General features: G+C 38.7%; 1 protein-coding gene across 1 annotated transcript in view; it reads left to right on the top strand.

Annotated features, from left to right (window-relative positions):
• The first annotated feature begins 286 nt into the window (after window positions 1–286).
• The window catches only part of LOC116810587 (uncharacterized), a 320,737-nt gene continuing 300,729 nt past the window's right edge, over window positions 287–20,294 (top strand). The window contains exons 1-3 of the mRNA XM_058440558.1: window positions 287–1,002; window positions 1,384–1,461; window positions 7,911–8,005. Of these exons, the coding sequence (XP_058296541.1) occupies window positions 1,457–1,461; window positions 7,911–8,005 (100 nt within the window). The 5' untranslated portion in view covers window positions 287–1,002; window positions 1,384–1,456. The remainder of the gene's footprint in view (window positions 1,003–1,383; window positions 1,462–7,910; window positions 8,006–20,294) is intronic.

The following is a 20,294-nucleotide window of genomic DNA, read 5'->3' as shown; positions in this document are numbered from 1 at the left end:
TACATACATCATTCGTTTTTTTTTCTACTTTTAGAGAATTTTTTTTCTCTGAAAATATCTCTTGATTCCTTTTTTCCAAGCATCTACATTTCTGATTAACATAGCTATTTTTTTGTATCTTGATTCCCTTAATTAAAACAAATTCATACAAAACTCCTTTCAGTCAAGTTGAAACAATGTGTTATAGCTCTTAGTGTCTGTAAAAGGAGAGATTTGTTTATCTTACCCGAGGAGTAAGCTGGCAGTGGGCTTTTATTTTTTATTTTTTCCTTTTGTGCAGGTGGCCTTAGGAGCAGCAACAGAAGGAAGGGGCAAGTGTTGATTATATACATTAAAGATGGTGACTCTTCAGGACTCTACTGGGAGCTCTTGTTAAAAGGTTGCTCTGTAACTCCTACAGCAGTGATCCAGATGAAGGAACACAACCACAGGGAATAACCAAGGTGCACCAGGGCATAGTCTGCACTGTGGCACTGTGTCATTCAGCTTCCTTGTTACCCTGGGGAAGACTGTGCTGCACTGAGTAATCAAAGGCTTTGTGACACTCAAAGCATGAAACATCGCTGTCTTCCCTGTAGAGGAATAGAGAGGACGGACATTCTAGTTAAAGGACACATCAAGCTTAGAGGCCTGTTAGAGCAGATAGCAGTCAGTGAGGGTTTTAGGAGCAGAGTTGATATACTTGGTGACTCATTGGATAAGAAGTATGAAGAAGGAGGTGGATTTTTAAAAGACCCTAAGTCTTTTAGTTCAGATAACTTGCTGTATCAATCAAGAAAGGAGTTATCACTAAGGAAAAGAGTAAGAGCAGGAAAAGGAGAGAACTCGCTACTACTGTGCCTGGTCATCGCCATATATGATTTCATAATTCTCTGAAAATTCCAATGAAGGAGACATAATAAGACTAAGTGATTTGTCCAAGTTTACAAAGCTAAAGAGACGAGGATTCAAGCTCGGGACTTTTTAACTGCAAAGCCAGTGGCCTTTTGTTACAACATCATGGTAAGTAGAAACATAAGCCAACTATCGTGGTAAGGTTGCTACTAGAGTTGTGCCCCAATCGTATAACACAAACCTGTCAAATGAATAGAACTATGCCCCCAAAAAAGAAAGTAATAGTTATTGTAAAGACTCGATGTCTGCAACAACCTCCCCATTCATACTTTCTCAATTTGCTTCAAATGCTGAATATTTAAAGAGAAACTTTCTTGGGCACACAATTGAATCACTGAAAACACAGTGCTGCAGTGTTTTGCTGTTTTACTAGTTATAAAATTGGCCACAGACCTTGAAACTAAGTATCAAACATTCCTGTACTGAAGCAACTGCCGTTAGTAAGCTGTTCTTATATTGAACCTTTGTTCCTGGAAATTTTTGCATTAGAAATCCTTCCTGGCTGGCCGCGGTGTCTCACGTCTGTAATCCCAGCACTTTGGGAGGCCGAGGCTGGTGGATCATGAGGTAAGGAGATTGAGACCATCCTGACTAACATGGTGAAACCCCTTCTCTACTAAAAATACAAACAATTAGCTGGGTGTGGTGGCACACAACTGTAGTCCCAGCTACTCGGGAGGCTGAGGCAGGAGAATCACTTGAACCCAGGAGGTGGAGGTTGCAGTGAGCTGAGATAGCACCACTGCACTCCAGCCTGGGTGACAAAGGGAGACTCCTTCTAAAAAAAAAAAAAACAGGAAAAGAAAAAGAAATCCTTCCTACACTGGTTCAACATGTTGCTTCAGACAGGATAAACTGCCATAGAATACAGATTGGTTCAGCTCCTAAACAATATTGGGGGAAACTCATCATTACCTCCATTTCCCATCATACAGAACATAAGAGTCTATGTTGTACAAGATCCAAAGCAGTGTTTCTTAAAGTGTGGTCCGAGAACACATCATTTTAGTTGGTAGTTAATATCCAGGCACCTGGGCTGTGCTCCAAATCTCTAAAAGAAATTATTGCAAAGTGGCCCAGGAATGTGCATTTTACTAAATGTCCAATATCATCTTTGTGCATACAAATGGTTGAAACAACTGGTCAAGATGTGGACAGGTTGAAACAACTGGTCAAGATGTGGATCGTGGCCATATAGTGCTTTTCAACAGCAGAGGTATTTCTCCCAGAGTAATAGACAAGAACAGATCCATAGAAATAGTTTCTCTACAGCCATCTGTTGTTCATTTTTCTTCTCTACATCCTGAGATGGGGCAGACAAGAAAGTCATCATTTTTATTCGGTAACAACCACTGCATTATTTGGTAACAACCACTATAGCATACCTGCTATAGTGACAGCCTCCTAAAAGGATGCCTCTTGCTGGTTAAACATCTATGTGCTTTGTGTGAGAGGGGCATTTCATATGCCATAAAACACTGGTGTTCCATTTTCATAGCTTTATTCTTTTTTTAAATTTCTGTACTTGTAATTTTCAGTGATTTTTAATGGAGTTAGCCAAAAAAATAATGTTTCTCCCAAGTAGTTCACTATTATAGTGCTGTTTAGTGCTACCCCAATACAATGCTCAATCAATGAAATGAAGCAAAAATATGTCCCATACAGAGCACAGCATGCCATGGTCACTGTGACTTCTTAAGTGATGTGAAACAAAAAATAACCAAGAAAAAGAAGACAAAGTGTTTGTGGGGACAGCTTTATGGCTCCAAAATTCCATTTTTACATTTATAGAAAGATAAACAAAAATTCCCACAGGAGAAAGCAGGAAAGATCTAACACTGACACCCTAACATCACAATTAAAATAACTAGAGAAGCAAGAGCAAACACATTCAAAAGCTAGCAGAAGGCTAGAAATAACTAAAATCAGAGCAGAACTGAAGGCAATAGAGACATGAAAAACCCTTCAAAAAATCAATGAATCCAGGAGCTGGTTTTTTGAAAAGAGTAACAAAATAGATTAACAAAATAGACCACTCACTAGACTAATAAATAAGAAAAGAGAGAAGAATCAAATAGACACAATAAAAAATGATAAAAAGGGGTATCACCACTGATCCCACAGAAATACAAACCACCATCAGAGAATACTATAAACACCTCTATGCAAATAAACTAGAAAATCTAGAAGAAATGGATAAATTCCTGGACACATGCACCCTCCCAAGACTAAACCAGAAGAAGTCAAATCTCTGAATAGACCAATAACAAGTTCTGAAATTGAGGCAGTAATTAATAGCCTACCAACCAAAAAAGCCCAGGATGAGACGGATTCACAGCCGAATTCTACAAGAGGTACAAGGAGAAGTTAGTACCATTCCTTCTGAAACGATTCCAAATAATGGAAAAGGAGGGTCTCTCCCTAACTCATTTTATAAGGCAAGCATCATCTTGATACCAAAACCTGGCAGAGACACAACAAAAAAAGAGACTTTCAGACCATTATCTCTGATGAACATCAGTGGGAAAATCCTCAATAAAACAATGGCAAACCAAATCCAGCAGCACATCAAAAAGCTTATCCACCATGATCAAGTCAGCTTCATCCCTGGGATGCAAGGCTGGTTCAACATACGCAAATCAATAAGTGTAATCCATCACATAAACAGAACCAATGACAAAAACCACATGATTGTCTCAATAGATGCAGAGAAGGCCTTCGACAAAATTCAACAGCCCTTCATGCTAAAAACTCTCAATAAACAAGGTATTGATTGAACATATCTCAAAATAATGAGCTTTTTATCACAAATCCACAGCCAATATCTTACTGAATTGGCAAAACTTGGAAGCATTGCCTTTGAAAACTGGCACAAGGGAAGGATGCCTTCTCTCACCACTCCTATTCAGCATAGTATGGGAAGTTCTGGCCAGGGCAATAAGGCAAGAAAAATAAAGGTATTCTAATAGGAAGAGAGGAAGTCAAATTATCTCTGTTTGCAGATGACATGATTGTATATTTAGAAAACCCCATCATCTCAGCCCCAAAACTCCTTAAGCCGATAAACAACTTCAGCAAAGTGTCAGGATACAAAATCAATGTGCAAAAATCACAATAATTCCTACACACCCATAATAGACAAACAGAGAACCAAATCATGAGTGAACTCCCATTCACAGTTGCTAGAAAGAGAATAAAATACCTAGGAATCCAACTTACAACGGATGGGAAGGACCTCTTCCAGGAGAACTACAAACCACTACTCAAGGAAATAAGAGAAGACACAAACAAATGGAAAAACATTCCATGCTCATGGTTAGGAAGAATCAATATCATGAAAATGGCCATACTGCCAAAAGGAATTTATAGATTCAATGCTATTCCCTTCAAGCTACCATTGACTTTCTTCACAAAATTGGAAAAAACTACTTTAAATTTCATATGGAACCAAAAAGGAGCCCATACAGCCGAAACAATTCTAAGCAAAAAGAACAAATCTGGAAGCATCATGCTACCTGACTTCAAACCATACTACAAGGCTACATTAACTAAAACAGCATGGTACTGGTACCAAAACAGATATATAGACCACTGGAACAGAACAGAGGCCTCAGAAATAACATCACACATCTACAACCATCTGTTCTTTGACAAACCTGACAAAAGCAATGGGGAAAAGATTCCCTATTTAATAAATGGTGCTGGGAAAACTGGCTAGCCATACACAGAAAACTGAAACTGGACCCCTTCCTTACACCTTATACAAAAATTAACTCAAGATAGATTAAAGATTTAAATGTAAGACCTAAAACCATAAAAACTCTAGAAGAAAACCTAGCAATACCACTCAGGACATAGGCATGGGCAAAGACTTCATGAGTAAAACACCAAAAGCAATGGTAACATAAGTCAAAATTGACAAATGGGATCTTATCAAATTAAAGAGCTTCTGCACAGCAAAAGAAACTATCATCAGAGTGAACAGGTAACCTACAGAATGGGAGAAAATTTTTGCAATGTACCCATCTGACAAAGGGCTAATATCCAGAATCTACAAGGAACTTAAACAAATTTACAAGAAAAACACAACCCATCAAAAAGTGGGCAAAAGATATGAACAGACACTTCTCAAAAGAAGACATTTATGCAGCCAACAAACATAAGAAAAAAAGCTCATGATCACTGGTCGTTAGAGAAATGTAAATCAAAACCACAATGAGATACCATCTCACACCAGTTAGAATGGCAATCATTAAAAAGTCAGCAAACAACAGATGCTGGAGAGGATGTGGAGAAACAGGGACGCTTTTACACTGTTGGTGGGAGTGTAAATTAGTTCAACCATTGTGGAAGACAGTGTGGCAATTCCTCAAGGATCTAGAACCAGAAATACCATTTGACCCAGCAATCCCATTACTGGATATATACCCAAAGAATTTGTAAATCATTCTACTATAAAGGCACATGCACACGTATGTTTATTGCAGCACTATTTACAATAGCAAAGATTTGGAACCAACCCAAATGCCCATCAATGTTAAACTGGATAAAGTAAATGTGGCCCATATGTGCAGTGGAATACTATGCAGCCATAAAAAGCATGAGTTTATGCCCTTTGCAGGGACGTGGTTGAAGCTGGAAACCATCATTCTGAGCAAACTATTGCAAAGACAGAAAACCAAACACCGCATGTTCTCACTCATAACTGGGAGTTGAACAATGAGAACATACAGGCACAGGAAAGGGAACATCACACACTGGGGCTTGTCGGGTGGTGGGGGGCAAGGGGAAGGATAGCATTAGGAGAAATACCTAATGTAGATGATGAGTTGATGGGTGCAGCAAACCACCATGGCACGCGTATATTTATGTAACAAACATGCATGTTCTGCATATGTATCCCATAATTTAAAGTATAATAACGAAAAAAAAGAAATCAGATTCAAAAAGTGAATTCATTGAAAACTTGTAGGTTCCTTGGGACTTTATGGGGTTCAGGCAACACCTTCTGTTCTAGGGTCTTTAAAATATATGCCCCTGAGAATAAAATACCTATGCACAAATGAGAGCCCATCTTACCATCTTAGCTTAGTGACATCTAACAAAACTCTAATGTATGAGGCATTACATTTTTTAGCTACTCTACTATCTGAGGGTTCACTGATGATTCATGTCACCTCATTCTAGGCTTTTTTTCTATCTTGCTGGCTTCTCTCCTTCCCTCCTTTTCTCTGACCTTTACTCATTTTCATCTCTTTTATCCAGAGGGAGAAAAAGCAAACAAACACACAAGAAATTCCTCCCTTCATCTCCTGACAGCTTCCCCTTTCTCTGATATCTTGTTTACTGCTGACATCCAGGCTCTGCTCCAAGTGGGGAAGGAGTAACCAATCAAGTTATTTTCAAATAAAGACCATTTTCTTCCTAACAGACTTAGTGCTGGCTATTAAAATCTTAATAAAAATTTAACATCATTGCACATACAATGACAAATGTAACAAGTAAGTATAATCCCCTTTTGTTCCTGAGGTCTCTGCCTCACTAACTTGAACACTCCATCTACATTTTTTTTCAAAGTGGCATTGTATTATTTTCAGGTTATCAGTGTTCTTTCTCTGCCCTCTCCCTTCTCCTCTCTCCTTTTTCCCCCACCTCTCCCCTGTGACGATGAGAGGGATATTAAGCTGTCTCTGTCAGGAAGAGTCACTTAAGACTTGGCGTCCTTTAAACTGCTCCTTGGAAGCAACTAATATTCATTACTTTTTAACGACTTCTTGCCCTCCTGAATGTGAGAGAGGTATAGTTATCCTTTTTTTTTTTTTTTTTTTTTTTTTTTGAGATGGAATCTCACTCTGTCACCCAGGCTGGAGTGCAATGGCATGATCTTGACTCACTGCAACCTCTGCCTCCCGGGTTCAAGTGATTCTCCTGCCTCAGCCTCCTTGGTAGCTGGGATTACAGGCATGCACCACCATGCCTGGCTAATTTTTGTATTTTTAGTAGAGACGGGGTTTCATCATGTTGGTCAGGTTGGTCTCGAACTCCTGACCTCATGATCTGCCTACCTTGGTCTCCCAAAGTGCTGGGATTACAGGCTTGAGCACCACACCCAGCCCCCATTTTTATAAATGTGGTAACACAAGATTACAGAAATAACCGGTTCAAGACAATACAGCAAATTCAAGACAGAGTAGGCCTTTGAAAGTAACTCTGTCCTCAGGGGTTTGAAAGCAAGTTTGTGTGATTTTGAAATACTTTCTATTATTGCAGCTTCTCGTTTTTCTTAAACATTTGGCTCGACTGAAAGAATTACAGCTGCACTAATGTAAAATAGCTACCAGTATGTCATCTCTCAAATTACTATTAAAACTCAAATATTTCCACAAATGTACCTCATATTATGAGCCTTATTATGCAATTTTCTGTACTCCAATCACAGAAAATATCTAACCAGTAGATATTTCCATTCTCGAAGGACTTTAGAGAATATCCCAGATTTCTTAGTTCAGACTCATTCCTCCCAGCCTTCAAGTCCCTTCTCTGTATGTCCTTAAACACTACTGTATTAGAGTTCTCCAGAGAAACAGAACCAATAGGGTGTGTGTGTGTGTGTGTGTACAGAAAGATTTATTTTAAGATACTGACTTACATGATATGGCTGGCAAGTCCAAAATCTGCAGGGTCTATTGGCAGACTGGAGACTCAGAGAAGAGTTATTGAGTTCTAAGACAGCCTGGAGGCACAATTCCCTCTTCACTGGGGAACCTCTTTCTCTTAAGGCCTTCAACTGATTGGATGAGGTTTATCTATGTTAGGTAGGGCAATCTTCTTTACTCGAAGTCTACTGATTTAAATGTTAATTCTATCCAAAAAATATTTTTGCTGAAACATCTAGAATAGTGTTTGAACCAAGTTTCTGGATATCATGACCTAGCCAAGGTGACAGACAGAATTAACCATCATAACTACTTACCCCTAAGCTGCTGTTTTTCTTAGATTTATATCTTTGTGCGCAGAGAAAAATGTCGGGAAGAATATACACTAGAATGTTTACAACTAAAGAGAATGTGCCACCTTAGACTACGGAGAAGAGGGAGAAAATTAATTTTGGGTAAGTACCATTTTGTATTGCTCAAATTTTTTGAGTGCATTGTTATTTTCAAATTAATTTTAACCAAAATAACACATCACGTAGTTAAAGTAAAATAGTACTACAAAGCTTGTGAGGAAGTTCACAGGCCTCTTTTCTACCTCTCCATGCTCTGATTCACATTCCCCACAGGCATTCACTTTCAACTCTTCAAGCTATTTTTTCTGGTTTTAAACTCTATATTTTGAATAACACATTTGTACTGCTATTTCTTGGCTTTCCCATTTCAGACATTATCTATTGACATGACATTCCACCATGGAAAATGGATATTTATACTAATCTCTTACCCAGCCCCATACACTCTTCTAGTTTCTCTCACTCCATTTCCCTCAAATCATGTCACATTTGGGTCAAATATATATTGAATGTTACATTAATATGCCAGCATAAATATAGCAATGTAGTACACTATATTGCTTCCATAGCAAAGCAATATAATGTAGTATAATGGCATCTTCTTTCTTATACAACTTTCTCCTCCTGAAAATCACTTAATTTTATTTTGATTACTTGCCTTCCTATGTTCTTATTGATAACTCATTTCTAAACATTTATTAGCTCTCTAAACATCCTCTTAATATAACAGTTGGACACATAGCTAATCTATCAGTTTCTTCTTGAAACAAATGATAATGGATACAGCAAAAGCAATACTAAGAAGGAATTTTATAGCTATGAGTGTTTTTATCAAAAAAAAGAAGAAGACAAATCTTCAACTGAACAATCTAATGATGCATCTTAAAGAACTAGAAAAGCGAGAGCAAACCAAACCTAAAATTAGAAAAAAAAAGATCAGAGCAGAAATAAATGAAACTGAATTAAAAAAAAATACAAAAGATCAATGACACCAAAAATTGGTTTTTCAAAAAGTTTAAAAAAATTGGCAAACCTTTAGCCAGACTAAGATAAAAAGAGAGAGATCCAAATAAAATCAGAAATGTAAAAGGAGACATTACAACTGATACTGCAGAAATTCAAAGGATCATTAGTGGCTACTATGAGCAACTATATGCTGATAAATTGGAAAATCTAGAAGAAATTGATAAATTCCTAGAAACATACACTCTACCAACACTGACCTGGGAAGAAATCCAAAACCTGAACAGACCAATAAGAACTAATGAGATTGAAGCTGTGATAAAAAGTCTCCCACTAAAGAAAAGCCCAGGAACTGATGGCTTCACTGCTGAATTCTACCAAACATTTAAAGAAGAATTAATACCAATCCTACTCAAACTATTCCAAGGCTGGGTGCTGTGGCTTACACCTGTAATCCCAGCACTTTGGGAGACTGAGGCAGTTGGATCACCTGAGGTCAGGAGTTCGAGACTAGCCTGGCCAACATGGTAAAATCCTGTATCTATTAAAAATACAAAAAAAAAAAAGAAAAGTAGCTGGGTGTGGTGGCACACACCTGTAATCCCAGCTACTCAGGAGGCTGAGGCATAAGAATCACTTGAACCTGGGAGGTGGAGGTTGCAGTGAGCTGAGATTGTGCCATTGCACTCCGGCCTGAGGTAACAGAGTGAGACTCTCTTAAAAAAAAAAAAGAAAAGAAAAGAAAAGAAAAAAAGAACAGAAACGATTTTGAAAAATAGAGGAGGAGGGAATACTTTCCAATTCATTCTGTGAAGCCAGTATTATCCTGATTCCAAAACCAGAAAAAGACTGTCAAAAAAGAAAACTACTACAGGCCAATATCTCTGATGAATGTTGATGCAAAAATCCTCAACAAAATACTAGCAAACCAAATTCAACAATACATCGGAAAGATTATTCATCATGACCAAGTGGGATTTACCCCTTGGATGCAAGAATGGTTCAACTATGCAAATCAGTCAGTGTGATACATCATATCAACAGAATGAAGGATGAAAACCATATGATTATTTCAACTGATGCTGAAAAAGCCTTTGAGAAAATTAAATATTCCTTCATGGTAAAAACCCTCAAAAAACCTGGGTGTAGAAGGAACATACCTCATAACATAATAAAAGCCATATGTGACAGACCCACAGCCTGTATCATGCTGAATGGGAAAAAATTGAAAGCCTTTTCCTCTAAGATCTGGAACATGACAAGTATATCCACTGTCACCACTGTTATTCAACATACCATTGGAAGTTCTAGCTAGAGCAATCAGACAAGAGAAAGCTATAAAGGGCATCCAACGTGGAAATGAAGAAGTAAAATTATCTTTGTTTGCTAATGATATGATATATTTGGAAAAATCTAAAGACTCCACAGGAAAACTATTAGAACTGTTAAATAAATTCAGTAAAGTTGTAGGATACAAAAACAACATACAAAAATCAATAGCATTTCTAAATGCCAACAGGGAACAATGTGAAAAAGAAATAAAAAAATTTACAATAGCCACACATAAAATTAAATACCTAGTAATTAACTTAACCAAAGAAGTGAAAGATCTCTATAACAAAAACTACAAAACATTGATGAAAGAAACTGAAGAGGACACAAAAAATTGGAAAAATATTTCATGCTCCTGGACTGGAAGAGTCGATATTGTTAAAATGTCTGTACTACCCAAACAAATCTACAGATTCAATGCAATCCCTATCAAAATACCAGTAACATTTTCTATTTCTATTTCTACAGAAATAGAAAAGGCAATACTAAAATTGATATGGAACCCAAAAGACCCAGAACAGCCAAAGCTATCCTAAGCAAAAGGGACAAAACTGGAAGAATCCCATTACCTGACTTCAAATGATCTACAGAGCTATAGTAATCAAAAAAGCCTGGTCCAGGTATAGAAACAGACACATATACAAATAGAACAGAATAGCAACCCAGAAACAAATCCACACATCCACAATGAACTCATTTTTGACAAAGGTGCCAAGAACACACATTGGGGAAAAGGCAGTCTCGTCAATAAATGGTGCTGGGAAAATTGAATATCCACATGCAGAAGAATGAAACTAGACCCTTGTCTATCACCATATACAAGAATCAAATCAAAATGGATTAAAGACTTTAATCTAAGACCTCAAACTATGAAAGTACTACAAGAAAACCCTGGGAAAACTCTCTAGGACATTTGTCTGGGCCCATCTTTCTTGCATAATACCGCATAAGCATAGGCAACCAAAGCAAAAATGGACAAATGGGGTCACATCAAGTTAAAAAGCTACTGCACAGCAAAGGATGCAGTCAAACAAAGTGAAAAGACAACCCATAGAATGGGAGGAAATATTTGCAAACCACCCATCTTACAAGGGATTAATAATCAGAATATATAAGGAGCTGAAACAACTCCAGGAAAAAGTCTAATAATCCAATCAAAAAATGGGCAAAAGATTTGAGTAGGCATTTCTCAAAAGAAGACATACAAATGGCAAACAGGCATATGAAAACGTGCTCAGTATCATTGACCATCAGAGAAATCCATATCAAAACTACATCATCTCAGCCATCTCAGCCCAGTTAAAATGGTTTATATCCAAGAGACAAGTGATAAAAAATGCTGATGACATTATGGAGTAGTGGGAATCCTTGTACACTATTGGTGGAAATGTAAATTAGTACAACCACTATGGAGAACAGTTTTGAGGTTCCTCAAAAAAAGCTAAAAATTGAGCTACCATATGATCCAGCAATCCCACTGCTGGATATACACCCAAAAGAAAGGAAATCAATATATCAAAGAGTTACCTGCACTCCTGTGTTTGTTGCAGCACTATTCACAATAGCTAAGATTTGGAATCGACCTAAGTGTCCATCAACAGATGAATGGATAAAGAACATGTGTTACATATACACAATGAGGTACTATTCAGCCATAAAAAAAAAGAATGATATCCAGTCACTTGCCACAACACGGATGGAACTAGAAATCATTATGTTAAGTGAAATGAACCAGGCACAGAAAGACAAATGTCTCATACTCTCACTTATTTGAAGGATCTAAACATCAAAACAGAATTCATGGACATAGAGAGTAAAAGGATGGTTACCAGAGGCTAGAAAAGGTAGTAGGGGGATAATGGGGAGGTGGAGATTGTTAATGGGAAAGAATAAATAAGACCTACTGTTTGATAGCACAATAGGGTGACTATAGTCAATAATAATTGTACATTTTAAAATAACTTAAAGAGTGTAATTGGATTGTTTGTAACCCAAAGGATAAATGATTTAGTGAATGGATACCTCTTTCCCCATGATGATTTTATTTCATATTGCATGCCTGTATCAAAACATCTCATGTACCCCATAAGTATATTACTACTGTGTACTCACAAAAATTTTTTAAATTAAAATTAAAAAATCCATCAGTTTCATTTTTTTCCCTCAAAGTCAGCACTCTTGGACCGTTTGTCCTCCAGTTCCAGTTTGAATTCCACACTATTTGTTATTTAATAATGGTATGGTTTGGCTCTGTGTACCCACCCAAATCTCATGTCAAATTGTAATCCCCATGTGTCAGGGGTCAGGGGAGGGACCTTGTGAGAGGCAATGGATCATGGGGGCAGATTTCCCCCTTGCTATTCTCATGATAGTGAGTTCTCACAAGATCTGATGGTTTAAAAATGTGGTGCCTCCCGCTTCACTCACTCTCTCTCTTGCTTCTCTGTGGTAAGATATGCTTGCTTCCCCTTCACCTTCCACCATGATTGTAAGTTTACTAAGGCCTCCCAGCCATGCAGAACTGTGAGTCAATTAAACCTTTTTTCTTTATAAATTACCCAGTCTCAAGTAGTTCTTTATAACAGTGCGATAATAAACAAATACAGAAAGTTGGTACCAAGAGAAGTGGGACATTTGTATAAAGATACCTGAAAATGTGGAAGTGACTTTGGAACTTGGAAAGAAGTTGTAACAGTTTGGAGGGCTCAGAAGAAGACAAGAAGATAAGGGAAAGTTTGGAACTTCCTAGGGACTTGTTGAATGGTTGTGACCAAAATGCTGATAGTGATAGGAACAATGAGTCCAGGCTGAGGTGGTCTCAGATGGAGATGAAGAACTTATTGGGAACTGGAGTAAAGGTCACTCTTGGTATGCTTTAGCAAAAATGCTGGTGTCATTTTGCCCCTGCTCTAGAGATCTGTGGAGGTTTTAACTTGAAAGAGATGATTTAAGGTATCTGGCAGAAGAAATTTCTAAGCAGAAAAATGTTCAAGAAGTCATCTGGCTTTTTCTAAAAGTGTACACTCGTAGCATGAAGAAAGAGATGGTCTGAAAGTGGAACTTAAGTTTAAAAGGGAAGCAGAGCTTAAAAGTTTGAAAAATTTGCAGACTGACCATGTGGTAGAAAAGGAAAACCCATTTTCTCGGGGAGAAATTCAAGCCAGCTTCAGAAACTTGCATAAGTAATAAGGAGCTGAGTGTTAGTAGCCAAGACAGTGGGGAAAAAGTCTCCAGGGCATGTCAGAGATCTTTGCAGCAGCCCCTCCCATCAGATGCCCAGAGGCCTAGGAGGAAAAAATGGTTTAGTGGCCTGGGCCTAGGGCCCCACTGCTGCTCTGTGCAGCCTTGGGACTTGGTGCCCTGCATCATAGTAGCTCCAGCTCGAGCCATGGCTTAAAGGAGCTACAGTACAGCTCAGACCATTGATTCAGGGGGTGCAAGCCCCAAGCCTTAGTGGCTTTCATGTGGTGTTGGGCCTGAAGTTGTGTAGAGGTAAGGAGTTGAGGCCTGACAGCCTCTGCCTAGATTTCAGAGGATGTATGGAAATGCCTGGATTTCCAGGCAGAAGTCTGCTGCTGGGGCAGAACCCTCATGGAGAGCCTCTTTTAGAGCAGTGCAGAGGGGAAATGTGGAATTGAAGCCCCCACACAGAGTCCCCACTGGGCCACTGCTTAGTGGAGCTGTGAGAAGACGGCCGTCATCCTCCACACCCCGGAATGGTAGATTCACTGACAACTTGCCTCATCCACCTGGAAAAGCTGCAGGAGCTCATTGCCAGCACATAAGAGCAGCAACAGGGGCTGTTCCCTGCAAAGCCACAGGGGCAGAGCTGCCCAAGACTGTCGGAGCTTACCCTTGGCATCAGTATGCTCTGGATGGGAGACATGGAGTTAAAGAAGATTTTGGAGCTTTAAGATTTAATGGCTGCCCTGTTGGGTTTCAGACTTGTGTGGGGCCTGCAGCCCGTTTGTTTTGGCCAATCTCTCCCTTTTGGGATGGGGACATCTACCCAATGCCTGTGCCCCAATTGTATGTTGGAAGTAAATAACTTGTTTTTGATTTTAGAGGCTCATAGGCAGAAGGGACTTGACTTGTCTCAGAAGAGACTTTGGACTTGGACTTTTGAGTTAATACTGGAATGAGTTAAGACTTTGGGGGACTGTTGGTGAGGCATGATTGTGTTGTGAGGACATAAGATTTGGGAGGGGCCATAGGCAGAATGATATGATTTGTCTCTGTGTTCCCACACAAATCTCATGTCAAATTGATTTCCCCACATGTCAGGGTAGGGGCCTGGTGGGAGGTGATTGGATCATGGGGGCAGATTTCCCCTTTGCTCTTCTTGTGATAGTGAGTAAGTTCTCACAAGATTTAATGGTTTAAAAGTGTGCCACTTTCCTCTTTGCTCTCTCTCTCTCCTGCTTCACTGTGATAACACATGCTTGCTACCCTTTTGCCTTCTGCCATGATTGTAAGTTTCCTGAGGCCTCCCTAGCCATGTGGAACTGTGAGTCAATTAAATCTTTTTTTCTTCATAAATTACAGTCTCAGGTAGTTCTTTATAACACTGTGATAATGAACAAATACAAATAATGTCTTCCTTGTTACTTTATCTGCTTCAGCGTTGTAGAACTCTTATTAATGAATGTTCAAACTCCTAATTTGATTCTCTTATTTTGTCTGTCCTACTCTTCATGCTTTTTCTCAGTGTGTGGTTTTTATTTTCTTTTAAGAGACATCTCAGAATTACCTCCCACCTGTAATTGAATCTTTTATTTTTGTTATTTTTTTATTTTATTTTCAGGAGCTCTTTCTTGAATGCTTTTCTTTTTTGGTGTTTTGCTCTTCATGAATGCAATCACAATCTTTCTCTCTCTCTCTCAATCTCTCTTAACTTCTCTTCCCCTTACTGCATTGTCCCTGATTCTTGCAAATTTTTTTTTCTTGCTTATTTGCCTTGATTTCCCTCTTTCATATCAGAAAATGTTCTTAAATGCCAGCTGATTCTTGGCTGTCAATTCATATTTCAGAGTTAGTCACTACAATGCTGTTTGGAAAGTCTGTGTGTGCATGGTCGTGCGTATTGACTGGGTATGATTCACCCAAAGATTATAAGTATTTTCAAAGATAAAACACATAGAGGCCAGTATATTTAGACCTTTTGTTTTAGGCTTAGCTTAGTAATCAAAGGAATCTTCCTGTTTTCAGCCTGGGAATAGAATCTTGTTTGCCAAAAGCTGGGAGCAGAGTAGAGCATAGGGAGGGAGGTGACTGGAATGTTATTGATTGTGTGCAGATTCTTACATAATACTCTTACTTTCCTTAGGTGTCTCACCTATTCTTCAGCTATGTCTGTTGTCCCTCAGACACCCATAATATGAGAAATAGTGGCAAGCTGTACAGGGTGGGGTTGGGAATCTAAGTGTCTGATTGCTAATTAGACAAACTTAACTTTCAACTCATGCTCCTGTTTTCAGGAGCCCTTGCCTGTGCCATGCTCCTCCTTTTCAAGGTACCAGTGCTTCCAGTTCTGGAGCCTTTCTGTAGACAAAAATACAGATGATTAAAATAAAATTTAATGGTCCAGTCTTCTAAATTATGTTTTGCAGTTGATGCAAAAATTATAACACTGCCTGATATGGTTTTAAATGATGTGAAAGAAATATTTGAGACAATTATAAACAGAAGGAGGTAGAGGGAAGTAAATGGAGGTAAGGTTTTTATATTTGACTTGAACTGGTAAAAGGTTAACACCAGTAGACTTTGACAAATTCTTTATATATAAAGTAATACTTAAAGCAACTACTAACAAGGTATACAAAGAAATATATTAAAAATTATTACAAGTGAATTAGAATGTAACTCTAAAAAATTTTCAAGTAACTCACTGGAAGCCAGAAAAAGGAAACAGAGAAATGCAAAGCAGAACAAGCAAAACAAAAAACAAAATGGCAATTTTCCAATGGTCTTAGCAAACAGCACACCAGGAGATTATATCCCGCGCCTGGCTCCACAGGTCCCACGCCCACGGAGACTTGCTCTATGCTAGCACAGCAGTCTGAGATCGAACTGCGAGGCATCAGTGAGGCTGGGGGAGGGGTGTCTGCCATTGCTGAGGCTTGACGAGGTAAACAAATCAGCCTGGAAGCTCGAACTGGGTGGAGCCCACCAGAGCTCAATGAGGCCTGACTGTCTCTGTAGACTCCACCTCTGGGGCCAGGGCATAGCTGAACAAAAGGCAGCAGAAACTTTTTCAGACTTAAAAGTCCCTGTGTGACAGCTTTGAAGAGAGTAGTGGTTTTCCCAGCATGGAGTTTGAGATCAGAGAACGGACAGATTGCCTCCTCAAGTGGGTCCCTGACCCCTGAGTAGCCTAACTGGGAGATACCTCCCAGTAGGAGCCGACTGACACCTCATACAACCAGGCGCCCCTCTGAGACAAAGCTTTCAGAGGAAGAATCAGGCAGCAACATTTGCTGTTCTGCAATATTTGCTGTTCTGTAGCCTCCACTGGTGATACCCAGGCAAACAGGGTCTGGAGTGGACCTCCAGCAAACTCCAACAGACCTGCAGCTGAGGGTCCTGACTGTTAGAAGAAAAACTAACAAACAGAAAGGAATAGCATCAACATCAACAAAAAGGACATCCACACCAAAACCCCATCTGTAGGTCACCATCATCAAAGACCAAGATAGATAAAACCACAAAGATGGGGAGAAACCAGAGCAGAAAAGCTGAAAATTCTAAAAATCGGAGCACCTCTTCTCCAAAGGATCACAGCTCCTCTCCAGCAGTGGAACAAAGCTGGTTGGAGAATGACTTTGATGAGTTGACAGAAGTAGGTTTCAGAAGATCAATAATAATGAACTTCTCCATGCTAAAGGAGGATGTTCGAACCTGTCACAAAGAAGCTAAAAGCCTTGAAAAAAGATTAGACAAATGGCTAACTAGAATAAACAGAGTAGAGAAGACCTTAAATGACCTGATGGAGCTGAAAACCATGGCACGAGAACTACGTGTCACATGCACAAGCCTCAGTAGCCGATTCAATCAAGTGGAAGAAAGGGTATCCATGATTGGAGATCAAATGAATGAAATGAAGTTAGAAGAGAATTTAGAGAAAAAAGAGTAAAAAGAAATGAACAAAGCCTCCAAGAAATATGGGACTATGTGAAAAGACCAAATCTACATTTGATTGGTGTACCTGAAAGTGACGAGGAGAATGGAACCAAGTTGGAAAACACTCTTCAGGATATTATCTAGGAGAACTTCCCCACCTAGCAAGGCAGGCCAACATTCAAATTCAGGAAATACAGAGAATGCCACAAAGATACTCCTCAAGAAGAGCAACTCCAAGACACATAATTGTCAGATTCACCAAGGTTGAAATGAAGGAAAAAATGTTAAGGGCAGCCAGAGAGAAATGATGGGTTACCCACAAAGGGAAGCCCATCAGACTAACAGTGGATCTCTCAGCAGAAACTCTACAAGCCAGAAGACAGTGGGGGCCAATATTTGACATTCTTAAAGAAAAGAATTTTCAGCCAAGAGTTTCATATCCAGCCAAACTAAGCTTCATAAGCAAAGGAGAAATAGAATCCTTTACAGACAAGCAAATGCTGAGAGACTTTGTCACCACCAGGCCTGCCTTACAAGAGCTCCTAAGGGAAGCACTAAACATGGAAAGGAACAACCGGTACCAGCCACTGCAAAAACATGCCAAATTGTAAAGACCATCGATGCTAGGAAGAAACTGCATCAACTAACAAGCAAAATAACCAGCTAACATCATAATGACAGGACCAAATTCACACATAACAATATTAACCTTAAATGCAAATGGGCTAAATGCCCCAGTTAAAAGACACAGACTAGCAAATTTGATGACGAGTCAAGACCCATCAGTGTGCTGTATTCAGGAGACCCATCTCACATGCAGAGACACACATTGGCTCAAAATAAAGGATGGAGGAAGATCTACCAAGCAAATGGAAAGCAAAAAAAAAGCAGGAGTTGCAATCCTAGTCTCTGATAAAACAGACTTTAAACCAACAAAGATCAAAGAGACAAAGAAGGCCTTTACATAATGGTAAAGGGATCAATTCAACAAGAAGAGCTAGCTATCTTAAATATATATGCACCCAATACAGGAGCACCCAGATTCATAAAGCAAGTCCTTAGAGACCTACAAAGAGACTTAGACTCCCACACGATAATATTGGGAGACTTTAAAACCTCACTGTCAACATGAGACATCACCAAGAGACAAAGTTAACAAGGATATACAGGACTTGAACTCAGCTCTGCACCAAGTGGACCTAATAGACATCTAAAGAACTCTCCACCCCAAATCAACAGAATATACATTCTCCTCAGCACCACATCACACTTATTCCAAAATCGACCACATAGTTGGAAGTAAAGCAATTCTCAGCAAATGTAAAAGAATAGAAATTATAACAAACTGTCTCTCAGACCACAGTGCAACCAAATTAGAACTCAGGATTAAGATACTCACTCAAAACCGCACAACTACATGGAAACTAAACAACCTGCTCCTGAATGACTACTGGGTACATAACAAAATGAAGGCAGAAATAAAGACGTTCTTTGAAACCAATGAGAACAATGACACAACATACCAGAATCTCTGGGACACATTTAAAGCAGTGTGTAGAAGGAAATTTATAGCACTAAATGCCCACAAGAGAAAGCAGGAGACATCTAAAATCGACACCTTAACATTACAGTAAAAAGAACTAGAGAAGCAAGAGCAAACACATTCAAAAGCTATCAGAAGGCAAGAAATAACTAAGATCAGAGCAGAACTGAAGGAGACAGAGCCACAAAAACCCTTCAAAAAATCAATGAATCCAGGAGCTGGTTTTTTGAAAAGATCAACAAAATTGATAGACCACTAGCAAGACTAATAAGAAAATAGAGAAGAATCAAATAGATGCAATAAAAAATGATAAAGGGGATATCACCACCAATCCCACAGAAATACAAACTACCATCAAGGAATACTATAAACACCTCTATGCAAATAAACTAGAAAATCTAGAAGAAAAGGATGAATTCCTGGACACATACACTCTCCCAAGACTATCAGGGAGTTGTTATATCGACTATAGAATTTTCACGTACTTAATAAATGTATAAAGAGAAATGGTTTTAAACGGTGTTTTAATTCAAATTGGTAACATGCTATGAATTTTATGAGGAAGTAGATGTTAAGATCTGAAAATTATATGTGTTCTTCTTTTTGCTTTTCTTTGTTAATTTTTATTTTCTCCTCCTTTTTTTTTCTTTTTATTTTCATGGTCTTCTCTTTTTCTTTCCTCCTGCCTTTCTTACTTTTCCTCCGCTCTCCCTTCCTTCCCTCTTCTTTCCTTCTATTTGGTTCCCATCAATGGTCAGATTGAGAGCCCTGTAACCACTAGGTGGTGGTACAAGAACATAGGGAGAAGTATTTTTGTAAACAGACTGGGAATTTGTTTTGATTTCCTACTCAGTTTTTAAATTGCTATACCCTTGGGCCCTTAAATACCTCCTAAGGGATGCCATTGTGATTGCTGTTTAGTAGTTGAGCCAACATAAAATTGATGTTGAGCTTTACAACAGCTGTTGTAGACCACTTTATGTTGATGCTGAAGCTATTTAAAAATGCTACTTGCATGAAAACGTTAACTCTTCGATAGGAATCTGTTAAGTTTTCTGAGAGATTTGCAGGCCTTACTTATATTTCTGGCTGATTTACAGATCTTACAATGTTGCAGTTGAGACTACTTAGAATATATATTCCTGCTTTATTTAGCTGACTGAATTTTCAGTAAAGACATGACAGTTTCCTAGCTACTTTCTATGGAAATGACAAAAGGCAGCTGCTCGCTATGATTTTACCCTATTGACTGCAATTCAGCGTTTATGCACAGCCTTGTGACATTGATCTTCATCTTAATGGCTAAAATATATTTTTTAAATGTTTTGAAATTTGAGGTAAAAATATTTTTCTGTATATGAATTACCTTAATTTTTGGAAATGTACCTTTTCTCTTTTAATATTCTGAATATGTGCTTAGAAATTTTGGATCAG

Source organism: Hylobates moloch, unplaced genomic scaffold (assembly GCF_009828535.3).
Source record: "Hylobates moloch isolate HMO894 unplaced genomic scaffold, HMol_V3 SCAFFOLD_1, whole genome shotgun sequence".
In the NCBI taxonomy this organism is placed as follows: domain Eukaryota; kingdom Metazoa; phylum Chordata; class Mammalia; order Primates; family Hylobatidae; genus Hylobates; species Hylobates moloch.
The sequence above is the reverse complement of the archived record's forward strand: the minus strand, read 5'-3'. Positions and strand labels throughout refer to the sequence as shown.